Here is a 13,268-nt window from a genome sequence, read left to right on the forward strand (position 1 = left end):
ATGGTGATTTGTCATGACCAGCAGATTACCCCTATTGATTTTGGGATCAAGGGGTCAAAGGTCAAGGTCACATTGACATTGTAAGTAAAAACGGTTTCTGATCAATAACTAAAGAACGCTTCGGCCTAGGAACTTCAAACTTGGCATGGTGATTGGTCATGAGCAGCAGATGACCCCTATTGATTTTGAAGTCAAAGGTCAAGGTCACATTGACCTTGTATGTTAAAACGGTTTCCGATCAATAACTAAAGAACCCTTAGGCCTAGGAACTTCAAACTTGGTATGGTGATTGGTCATGACCAGCAGATGACCTATTGATTTTGGGGTCAAGGGGTCAAAGGTCAAGGTCACATTGACCTTGTAGGTAAAAACGGTTTCTGATCAATTAACTAAAAACACTTTGGCCTAGGAACTTCAAACTTTGTATGATGATTGTTCGTGACCAGCAGATGACCCCTATTGAGTTTTGGGTCAAGGGGTCAAAGGTTAAGGTCATGACCAGTAGATACTTGATAAACCCTTATTAATTGTTTGATCACTCAGGGTCAGAAGTCATGCATAATAACTTTATCACATGACTAATTGGCTGCTGATAGGGGGCATACATGTTTTACAAACATATCTTGTTTATAGAGGATTTTGAAGCAACATTTGAGGGCAGTATTGACGATTATTTTCGTATTGGTATAAGTGTAGCAAAGAAAACACTCAAGTTATATACCAAGTTCTATGCTGCAGATATTATTCTGGCCTCACCTCTTGGTCTTAGAACTCTCATTGGATCAGAAGGGTAACAGTTTAATTCTTGTCTTGTAAATCGATATCTTGATCTATAGATATGCCAGTGTTGCTGTCAACAGTACTGCTGATTTGACAATTATAAATGTAGATGTATTTAATAAATAGACATGCAATAGTACATTGGCAAATTGATTAAAACATTGTTCTGCTTTGACATTAGCACTTTATTATATCGATAAGTAAATAAATGTTATAATTTTCAACCAATGATCAGCATTTTATATTGATTGAGTAATAATCAGAATTTCAGCTAAGTTATACAGCTTTTAGTAATAGTAGGAAAATCATGTCCATTTAAGATAGCCTACACTACTTTAAGCAAAAGTTAATCTGAGTGTTCTGTTAATGCAGAAAAATGACCTGGAAGCGAAAGTGGAACAAACAACCTATGGCTGAAAAAGTTATAATTACTGATAATTTGTTTTGTTTCTAGAGACAAAGAGAGAGATTATGACTTCCTCAACTCTATAGAAATGTTGATCATTGACCAAGCTGATGTCCTCATGATGCAAAACTGGGATCATATACTGGTATGAAGCTTTTTTTTATGCACTTTATTAAAAGACTTGGAAGTACATGTACGAGATTTTCAAAACTTGCATTTTGTTTTTGTTGTAGGTATATATTGTTAACTCCTATACAGAATGTTATTTATTGTTATGTGTAAGATCCACACATTATTTGGGTCACATTAAGAGTCTAAATATCACCTGATAGTGAAAATATGTGTACTCTTGTTGTGTTTATCTAAACGTATAAAGCAGGCCCAGTTCAGATTGAATAGTTAATGTTCAATATATAAACATCAGTTTTCTTCAGAAAGCATGGTTTCTATCCAGTTTCTGTTGCATGCCTTAAATTATTTTTAGAGTTAGTGTTTAAGGTTGAAAAGTGTTTTATTCACCAAACAGTGTTGATATGACAGGGCAGAAAAAATAAAACATTATTCATTTTATATTTTACAGCATATTATGCAGCATCTTCATTTACAACCTCAAGAGTCACATGGTGTAGACTTCTCTAGGGTGAGAATGTGGACACTTAATGGCTGGTATGTAGCTTCAGTTAATCATTTATCCAACAGAGACTGCTTTTAAAGTTTGGCTTGGGCACTGGTTTATATTTCTAAAAGTTTGCATTCAGCCTTATTCTTTGCAGATTTGATACACTGTTTGACATTACAGGACTAGTGTTCAATTTCTATCTGAATTTTACTTCTCAATACTACTCTCTGATTATTATTTACTTTATTTTTCCTCGACAAATTTATTTAAAAAAAACAACAGCAAAAACATTTAAGACGTTGTTGGCACAATGCCAGTATTTTTTATTTTTAGTAACATAAAAAGACATCCATATTTTGTATACTTTAGCCCAAAATTTTGTAAAATGTTTATCCTGATAAAGGTTCATTAGAACCGAAACCGGTAGATTATTGAATTACAGAACCTGCACTGGTGTTGACGTGTTGTATTTCTCAATTTCTGTCTTATTATTTACTTTGTACATTTCTCAAGGACCATTATTTACTCTGTGAATTAAAACTCCATTAACATTTTGTTAGAAATCATTGTGTTGGTTGAAATTAGATAAGACTTTTATCACCTTCAATTAGTTTTATTATACCCTGAAATGTTTTTTGAAATAAATTATAGGGGGAAGTATTACAGGCAGAGTATGGTGTTCCGTTCTGTTCCAGTCCCAGAAATATCAGCATTGTTTAATAAACATTGTCACAGTATCCTTAACTTGTACATGCTTATTCACACATGAGACTATTTTTTTGAGTCTTTATTTCTTATATGAAGTTTTATCATTTAAATAAATAATTTCAAATATTTTTCGTCGCTAGATACAATGTAAACATTTTCATAATACTTCTTTCATGCTTGTGAAAACAGTTTTGGTTACCTGTTGTTTAACACATATTTAATTCCATAGTTGTTATCGAGTTTTGTCAAATTTTCATATGTTATTATTTAAGAGAGCTCCAGCATATCCATTAATTACACAATTAAAATTTTCCTAATACTAACATTAAACTCTAGCATACAACAGCTCAATTTAAATAAATTACCAAATCTATTATTATGGATGGGCCTATTGGCTTTCCTTATATACAATCATGTCTGACAGATTGTAGTCATTCTTTAAAACAAAACTTCTTGATTAAATTTAGCAGAATGAGCATCTCAAATTGATGCAACATTTCTGTTAATTTCTACATCCCTCATATGTACTTTCCATTTCATATTTAGTTGCAATTTGTGTCATGTAAAAAGTTAATGTAGCGATTTAGCCTGATCAATTTCCTGACAGTTTATCATATCAGAATGTTGCACAAATGTAGATATCCACAATTAACAACATCATACATTTATAAGTAATTAGATACCTTGAAGATATTTTACACAGAAAACTGGGGGAGCTTTTCTTATCTTATTTGCTGTTGTGACATATCTTGCAAACTGTACAGTTCCCTTGATTGGAAGTTAATTGATTAGAATTTGTTATTAGACTGAAAAATAAAACCTTAAACTTGACTAATGTGTGGGTAAGTGGTTTGTATTAATTCAAATTGGAAAGACAATAATCTTTTCGGGTATTAATTACCCTATTAGATTTTGAGACATTGGGGTCAATTTGCATTAATCTTTCATTGAAAATTTGAAATACCCAATTATTTTTTATATGAATGGGTATTACCTATTTACCTGTGAAAGCTTATCTGGAGCTATGAATGATTTTAAATAACATTATCATGGTTTTCATTATTAACCGATTGGCAATTCAAACCATCGGTTAAAAAGCTGTTAATATCAGTTGTATTTTCATCCTGTACATTAAAGTATCACCCTTGACCCTCGGCAAAATCAGTTGTTTTCTTTGAAGCATCTGTTGTCTCAGATAAAAATGAAAACCCTGCATTATTATGTAGATCTATTACATATTAGTGTATTTTAGGACAGTTACTTTTCAGCCTTATGTATTAGTGTATTGTAAAATTGATCTTTTTGTATTTAAATAAGAATATACTTCTATATAATCAGACATTTTTAAACAGCCTTATTCTGCATTATATAACATTTTTACCAGAGTAGATGATAATAACTGTAACATGTCAGACCAGACTCCCACATCAGTCTGTATATATATATATTAGATTGTCCTTAACTATGACTACAGATTATGCAGGAAAGGTGGAGTTTATACGTCCACCAAGTACCGGCACTATATGTCAGATTACTGCTCAGCTTCCTCAGGTAATGTTTATCATTATATGTTGGGGGATGTCCGAGGTCGAGTTTAAGGTTGTTGACTTCATGTTCAAACCACTTGCAGGGACTTTGGATTCTTCCATGTGAGGAATCTATCTAGCTAGGTTAAGGAAGGCCAGTGGTTCTACTCATAGGCTTGTTCGTGCCTGAAATAATGCACGGAAGGGCACCTGATGTCTCCCACCACCAGTAAAGCTGGAAAGTCTCCATATGACCTTTACTGTGTGGGTGCGGGGTAAAACCCAACCAAAAGAAAAAAAAATTATATTACCATGGAAATTATTTACATGATGAGTATACAGTACAGTTCATGTAGATTGTAAAGTAATGCTTGTGTTATGATCAGTAAAACAACAATAATTCTAGTTCTAATGACGTTATGATATCAGACCAATCTTAAATGTTACATAGCTTCCTTAATTGATGTTTTTATTGTGATCTTTTAATTTAAATGATGTCATATTTATAAATGCCATAAAATTCATAATGAATAGTATTACATGTAGCATAATCATAAAATATAAATTTTGAACACTATTTTCAGTCATTTTGACCCATCAATTTACAATAAATTAAGTATACATACTTGTATGCTTCCTAAAAACAATCACAATAGTTAATTCTCTTGAAATAGCATTTTTGATAAAAATTATACAACACTGAGTGCTTACTGCTAGTGCATATATTTAGAACTATCAGTCTGGTTTAAAAGAATAGGACAGGGATTTGAAAAGTTGTTGTTATCTTGTTTTTTTTTCTTCACTGAAATAAATGATAAATTTTGACGAATGAAATGGTTGATTAATATGTAAATATTAATATAATGTTCCTGATTACAGGTATTTCACCGTATTGATAGTACAGCATATAGCAAGGTTCCAGATGACAGATTTGATTTCTTCATTAAAAAGGTATATAGGATTTTCACATTATGACCTTACTTTATTATAAAGCTGTAACATTTAAATAGAGATAAGTGACATGCCTTGATGTATGATACAGTAATGGGTACATTTGCATAATTTGAAGAGATAGAGATGATGATTTTTAGACTTTTAAAGAAGTTTTTAGACTCTTAAGAAAGGCTAAATTAAGATTTACTTTTGTGTATGCATGGATTTGATTTCGACTGTATAACTAGATCTGGAATCTCGAGGCACTGGTTATCATGATGACTTGTATATTTTCAGGTTTTTCCTCATCATTCAGTAGCTGGAATGTCATGGACACTTGTATTCATACCATGATAACTTGTATATTTTCAGGTTTTACCTCATCATTCAGTAGCTGGAATGTCACACACACTTATATTTATACCATGATGACTTGTATATTTTCAGGTTGTTCCTCATCATTCAGTAGCTGGAATGTCACAGACACTTATATTTATACCATGATGACTTGTATATTTTCAGGTTTTACCTCCTCATTCAGTAGCTGGCATGTCACAGACACTTATATTTATACCATGATGACTTGTATATTTTCAGGTTGTTCCTCATCATTCAGTAGCTGGAATGTCACAGACACTTATATTTATACCATGATGACTTGTATATTTTCAGGTTTTACCTCCTCATTCAGTAGCTGGCATGTCACACACACTTATATTTATACCATGATGACTTGTATATTTTCAGGTTGTTCCTCATCATTCAGTTGCTGGAATGTCACATACACTTGTATTTATACCATGATGACTTGTATATTTTCAGGTTTTTCCTCATCATTTAGTAGCTGGCATGTCACAGACACTTATATTTATACCATGATGACTTGTATATTTTCAGGTTTTTCCTCCTCATTCAGTAGCTGGCATGTCACAGACACTTATATTTATACCATGATGACTTGTATATTTTCAGGTTGTTCCTCATCATTCAGTAGCTGGCATGTCACAGACACTTATATATATACCATGATGACTTGTATATTTTCAGGTTTTTCCTCACCATTCAGTAGCTGGAATGTCACACACACTTATATTTATACCATGATGACTTGTATATTTTCAGGTTTTACCTCATCATTCAGTTGCTGGAATGTCACATACACTTGTATTTATACCATGATGACTTGTATATTTTCAGGTTTTTCCTCACCATTCAGTAGCTGGAATGTCATGGACACTTGTATTCATACATGATAACTTGTATATTTTCAGGTTTTTCCTCATCATTCAGTAGCTGGAATGTCACACACACTTATATTTATACCATGAGAACTTGTATATTTTCAGGTTTTACCTCCCTATTCAATAGCTGGCATGTCACAGACACTTATATATATACCATGATGACTTGTATATTTTCAGGTTTTACCTCATCATTCAGTAGCTGGAATGTCACACACACTTATATTTATACCATGATGACTTGTATATTTTCAGGTTGTTCCTCATCATTCAGTAGCTGGAATGTCACACACACTTATATTTATACCATGATGACTTGTATATTTTCAGGTTTTTCCTCACCATTCAGTAGCTGGAATGTCACACACACTTATATTTATACCATGATGACTTGTATATTTTCAGGTTTTACCTCCTCATTCAGTAGCTGGCATGTCACACACACTTGTATTTATACCATGATAACTTGTATATTTTCAGGTTTTACCTCCCTATTCAATAGCTGGAATGTCATGGACACTTGTATTTATACCATGATGACTTGTATATTTTCAGGTTGTTCCTCATCATTTAGTAGCTGGCATGTCACACACACTTGTATTTATACCATGATAACTTGTATATTTTCAGGTTTTACCTCCCTATTCAATAGCTGGAATGTCATGGACACTTGTATTTATACCATGATGACTTGTATATTTTCAGGTTGTTCCTCATCATTTAGTAGCTGGCATGTCACACACACTTGTATTTATACCATGATAACTTGTATATTTTCAGGTTTTACTCCCTATTCAATAGCTGGAATGTCATGGACACTTGTATTTATACCATGATGACTTGTATATTTTCAGGTTTTTCCTCACCATTCAGTTGCTGGAATGTCACAGACACTTGTATTTATACCATGAGAACTTGTATATTTTCAGGTTTTTCCTCATCATTCAGTTGCTGGAATGTCACAGACACTTGTATTTATACCATGAGAACTTGTATATTTTCAGGTTTTTCCTCATCATTCAGTTGCTGGAATGTCACAGACACTTGTATTTACCATGAGAACTTGTATATTTTCAGGTTTTTCCTCACCATTCAGTTGCTGGAATGTCACAGACACTTATATTTATACCATCATATTTTGACTTTGTTAGACTGAGGAACTATTTCAAGAGAGAAGAAATCAACTTTGTTCAGATTTGCGAGTATGTTTTTGAAAACTGAATATATCAAACATTATAATGAAAAACATATTACATGCTTTATATTACTATACATTGTGTCTCTGTATAGAAGAAATACAGAAAGGTTTTATTGTAATTAAATTAAAGTTGTTTTAATCTTGATTCATCATGGAAAAGTAATTTCTGTTTTGTTGTTAGAAATAATGAATACAGGCTTCTCTCCCTTATATTAACATTTCAGGATGAGTTTTAAGTTCTAGTTTCTATTGTTTGAAATGTTCAAGAGCTTCATCTATGTTGCAGGTACACAAAGGATAAAACAGTGAACACTGCCAGGAATTTATTTTATCATAAAAAAGTTCCTTATCTTTTGTACACAGAAAGGTTTCATTTCTATAAAAGGTAAAATTATACTTTATCTTGGACAAAAAGTAGTATTTGATATACATGTATGTTTAAAATCCCATATTCACTCTTCAGCAATTTGAGATGGTAATTGCAGGATTTGCCACCAGTATAAAGCCAGGTCAATCTACATAAACATGCACTAGTTATCTGGCCAAACTTGTGCTAAATTGTAGTATTGGAGTTTTGTCAGGAATAAGAAAGATTGTCTTATTTATATCCCTGGTGAAATTTGATATAGATGTTTCCATTTACAAAGGAACAAAAATAGCCCAGTGCTCAAGATCAGCAAGTAAATGTTAAATAACTTGTACATTCCTAATGTATATTTCTTATAACTTGTGTCACTTTTCTAAGAAAAATATGGGTTTTTATATACATGCAAAGTACTTATTATAAACTTTAACTTTGTTAAGTATACTATATTCATTTATTTTTATTTGTAATTTATTTATTTAAAAAACATACACATTTATTTGATAAGTGTGATTCCATATTATACTGTTATTTTCATTTACTTTATTACATTGTTTTACAGGGTAAAATTGCGCGGTATTCGTCACATTGTGTTTTATGGTTTACCACAGTACCCGATTCTGTACAGTGAAATGTGTAATATGCTACACGACGCTAAGAGCAAACACCGTGCAGATAACCAGACATGCACTGTGATATATTCAAAATATGACGCTCAGAAGTTAGCAGAAATTGTTGGCACAGAACGTGCAGGGCAGATGGTTCATTCGCCGAAATCTGTACATATGTTTGTTACAGGAGAAAATGGCTAAATAAATTTCAAAGAGACAGTACTTGTATTTTTATTTGCTCACCTGAGCACAGTGCTTCAATGTGTCATCATTTGTACATTGTTGTCCACAGTTTATTTACGATGAGCATATGATAGATTTTAACCAAACTCCACAGAAACTACAATGACCAGAGCTTGGATGAATATAGCATTACGTTGTGTTTCTCTACAAAATTTATATGAATAATGGGACAGGGGTAAAAAAAATTAGCCCTACCCAAGGGTCACACTTATTACATTGACTAATTGGAAATAAAGGATTTCTTTGTCCAAGCTTCTAGATAATTGGCTTGCAGTATTGCATTATAGCTAAGTTACAGAAATCATGCCCTTTCAAATCGGTCCAGACTTAGATGTCAATTAATTTACATATTTTTGTATATGAAAAGTATCTTGTGTGTGATTACATGGTTTACAGCTTAGATGTAGTTGATCCGTAGGAAAGTTATCTTTATCCCCCCCCCCCCCGTCAAATTGTCCATGCACTATCGACGTGTACTGTCCTGCTGTCGTTTTGGATCGACTTGTATTAGGTAAGCCATTCAAATCTTGAGTGTGTTACTACATGACCCAGAACTTAAAAGTACAGATGTCTAATTCTACCATTATTTTTGGCTAAGAAATTGTCTACTACCATTTAGTCACATTTGTTTCTCTAAATTATATGCAAGAAATCTTGCTTTAAAACTAAAAAAAGAGCAATGCTCAGAGCTAGTAGCTTCACCATTATGCCTTCTAAATCATACCCGCAAGTACGTACCAAAAGTACATTTAATCCTCGCATTGCCTACAGTTGTGATGAAGTGTATTTGGCAAGTAGGATAACCAAGTGTGCTAATACTTCTGTCATTTGGATAATAATCTAAGACAACAATGGCCCTGATTAAATTGACAATAAGACCTATTTATGCATTTACAATTGTGACTTTCAAGAAATGCATCTTGGGTGTATCATGGCCTACTTTCGTTTGAAATATTAACTTGTTTACAATGCAATTGTCAGATAATTGTATTACTGTAGCTCCATCAATACTCAGAAATTCACAAATTTAAGTGGTTCAGTAGTTTCTCGTATGTCAAAGCAAAACACTATTTTATAAAATGAAAAACCAATGTCATGTGTTACTAACTTGACCTTTATCGTGATGATTTTTGTTTGAAAATTATCTTGGTTCTAAAATACTTCACCATAGTACAAAACGCATGGGTGCAAGTTTTCAGGCATATGCCTGAAGCTCAAGTTTTTTGTGACAAACTTCATCATGTTTTACCATTACATTATATAGGAAAATGTTTATGAATAAAGGTTTTCAGGTTTTTGCAAATTTTCAACTTGCACCCATGAAAACGGCATAAAACATACAATTTCAATTTGTTATATAGATAAACTAGGATACCTAAAGTGAAAACTATGGAAATATAATTAAAAAGTATTTAGAATTAGATTGAAAAGAGTTTATGTGATTTCCAGCCTGATGTGAGTTAAAAGTATTGAGACGCTTTTTATTTTTTGTCATTTTTCACAAGTCAAATAAACGCAAGCTACTGGCACAGACGTATACAAACCTTCACGTCATGTTTAAACACGACAGTGAAGTTCTCTTTACACTGAATGAAAAAAAAAGAGAGAAATATCTATGGAATTTATTTTTGGATTTCACATCTAAATGCACTAATTTTGCCGTTCGGTTAGTGTGGATTTAATTTAAAGGCACAGTATCAGAATAATGCAGCGATCAATGTGTAACGTAAAAAAACCTAAAGTCGTCATGATGTGACCTTAAAATGAATGCAAGTTTGACAGTTGTGAAAATACTGGTTCCCCGTTTGAAGTAGCATTTAGGGGCACTATTTACGCTCACAGTGATATACTCACGGCCTTTCTATGTGTAAAGTAGTGTGAATAAAGAAGAAATTATAGAGCGGGGGTCCAGCTGACGACGTTTGGTTTAGTTAAACCTAACGTCGTCAGAAGCATGTGCCAAAGATCGTCAGTATGAACCTTAAGTCGTCATATTTTAAGATTTTTAAAAAAATAGGCAAGTCAAACACAATGAAACACATTTCATGGCAATTTTCAAATGAAATTTTATTTTGTTGACAATTTACTTACAAATTTTTAATTGAGTTTTATAATTCTAATTGGACAAGTACTTGATTAAATTACAGAAAATACATAACATTAGTTTGCATGAAAACAGATAAAATCTTATACGAGAACCATTTTGAAAAAAATTTAACTATACAGTTGTCATAGTATATATTAAGGCATTAAATGTGAAAGTTTCGTTCAACTTGACAGTATCAACCATGATTTTCTAACAGTTAACTTTAACAACAACTGATATGAATTAAGTAACTAACTTAACAAAATAACTACACTCAAATCTTTATATCAACAGAATTTAAACAATGACACGTCTCTGACCTACACTGACTTAATGGAGACACTTGACACATGACACGTTTCAGATATTTTCACATCAAAAATCACTTATCAAAGATTTTCAAAAATTTCACTACTAATTTATTCAGAATTTAATTTCCACATTACATGTATTTAGCTACGTGTAGAAGCTAATTCCATGACCTTTACATAAATACAGCTATGCTTTTCAGCCACTGCCTTTACTGAATGTATGTCGGCTCCCTCGACTTTAAATGCAATTGCACAGGTTTGCTGCGGTCCAACACGACGACATTTTACAGTGGATGGCTCGATAGGTCTAAGATAGTATCTTGACTTAGCTTTGTTTTCAATTATGATATCACGAACCGCCTTGGCAGAATCACGTTTCAAGTTACCCACTTTTCTTGAACCATCGTACACGGCGACAGCATTGGTATCATAAACATTATTTGGCTCAAGTTCAACATAATAGGATCCCATAAGGTCAAGCTCACGGCGTCCGTAGTGATGCAATCCAACAACCTGGATATTTCTAAGAACAATTTTCTTCATGCTGTATCTTTGTTACCTGAAGATAAAAAGGAAATGTCAGTGTGTCAAATACCACATAGTCGATTATACTGTGTTAGTAAGCGTGTTAGTAACATTTACAGTACCTGGTGTTTCCTTCCCTTTCTTTTTCAGCAGTCTTAGTTTCTGTTTTTCCCGTTTAACTTGCAATTTCTGTTCCTTTTGTTTTTCTCTTAACTCTTTTTTAAATTTAATTTCTTCTTTTTTCTTTTGCATTTCATTTTCTCTTTTTATCTTTTTATTAAGCCTTTCTTGCTTTCGTTGCTCCTTCTGTTCCAAAAGTAGTTTTTTCTTTTCCTCCTTTTCCTCTATTTCACGCTGAACTTCTTCACTTGTAAGAACCCTAGCTTTGCCAGCCTCTCTTTTTGTTGATTTTGTTGGTATGGGTGGCACAACTAGGACATTGACTAAATCATCAGGAATGAGTCCAGCCTTGACTAGAGGATGGTCAGTGACTGAGACGGATGGCGACACTGACGTAACATCTGGAGTGGCGAAATATATCTGATCTGATAGATCGTCTGGAAGAGACTCGGCTACTTTAGTTTTAAGATTGCGATACGTCTGAAATTTTGGGTCTGGCAGGTCGATCTTCATGTCGTAACATTCTTCATATTTAAGTTTCTTGCGAGGAGTTAAGGATAACTCTAACGCCGACAAGGCTAGCTCAGGTGGGCACTCCTGTGTGCCATTTTGAACGGAAGCGGGAATGTTACATTCAGGTAAGACTGGTTCAAGTGTGAGAATACCATCATCTCCTACAGTAAAACTTATATCAATGAGTGACTGATCATTTTCTGAAATGACAGATTCAAGACATGAAAATGATGTATCAATGTTAAAATCATTGGCTGCGCCAGTGACATCTGATTTATGATTTTCCGCAAGCATATCAAAAGAAGAACTGGAACCGTACGGAATTTCCTCAGTGGGGGCAGTTTCATTTTCCACGTCAGCATGTTCCCCTGAAAGGTCGATTGTTGAAGGATCAACGTCCGTGTTTGAACGGAGCAGTAAAGTTTTATCAATTGCATTAGGGTCAAAGGGGAATATACCGCATTTGCGAAACCCTTCACTGATGCAATCCATCGTGAAGCTTTTTTCAAAGACGACTTTGAAAATAGCGCTAACTTGTTTCTTTGAGATCCAAAGATCAGACTTGACCATTTTTGCCTGATTAACAACTTTTGCAGTCTCGACCTTCATTTTTCTGTAAACTGCGACATCCAAAGGCTGGGTTATATGTGTTGTCTTGGGAGGCAGGCACAGCAGAATAACATCATTTGCTATTGCTGATCTTATAAGATCAACACTGATGTGGGAGGATGCACCGTCTTGTATCAGAAGTAACGGGCGTGCAGGAACTGCATGCTCAATGAACGTTTTTACGAACCATTGATGATACAGAGTTTGATCCATAAACCCACTGTCAGAACAAGCATAACTTGCATTCACTGGTCCCTGACGGTGGTAAGGACCACCTGGCAGACTTTTACTAAAAATGATCATGGGCGGTAAAGTATGGCCTGCGGCATTCACACAACAATGCACGGAAATATGCTCACTGGTTGCAACCGTTACACTATGGGCATGTTTCGATCGTGTTGGTACGACTACTTTTTGTCCCGCGCTTTTATTCAAATATAACGCCGCCTCGTCACAGTTATATATCTGGTCTGGT

At 33.7% G+C, this 13,268-nt stretch overlaps 1 protein-coding gene across 2 annotated transcripts in view; it reads left to right on the forward strand.

Moving 5' to 3' along the window:
* The window catches only part of LOC132716167 (U3 small nucleolar RNA-associated protein 25 homolog), a 28,999-nt gene extending 20,394 nt beyond the window's left edge, over positions 1-8,605 (forward strand). Inside the window, exons 14-22 of one of the 2 annotated variants that reach the window (XM_060699373.1) lie at positions 634-790; positions 1,235-1,331; positions 1,767-1,852; positions 2,457-2,539; positions 3,988-4,064; positions 4,919-4,990; positions 7,291-7,415; positions 7,698-7,796; positions 8,338-8,605. In XM_060699373.1, the coding sequence (XP_060555356.1) occupies positions 634-790; positions 1,235-1,331; positions 1,767-1,852; positions 2,457-2,539; positions 3,988-4,064; positions 4,919-4,990; positions 7,291-7,415; positions 7,698-7,796; positions 8,338-8,587 (1,046 nt within the window). In that variant the 3' untranslated portion in view covers positions 8,588-8,605. Of the gene's footprint in view, positions 1-633; positions 791-1,234; positions 1,332-1,766; positions 1,853-2,456; positions 2,540-3,987; positions 4,065-4,918; positions 4,991-7,142; positions 7,207-7,290; positions 7,416-7,697; positions 7,797-8,337 lie in introns of those variants that run through there. The other variant, XM_060699374.1, reaches the window with a different exon arrangement.
* The last annotated feature ends 4,663 nt before the right edge of the window (positions 8,606-13,268 follow it).

The sequence above is a fragment of the Ruditapes philippinarum genome, unplaced genomic scaffold, assembly GCF_026571515.1.
Source record: "Ruditapes philippinarum isolate M1 unplaced genomic scaffold, ASM2657151v2 ctg128_1_1_1_1, whole genome shotgun sequence".
Taxonomy (NCBI): domain Eukaryota; kingdom Metazoa; phylum Mollusca; class Bivalvia; order Venerida; family Veneridae; genus Ruditapes; species Ruditapes philippinarum.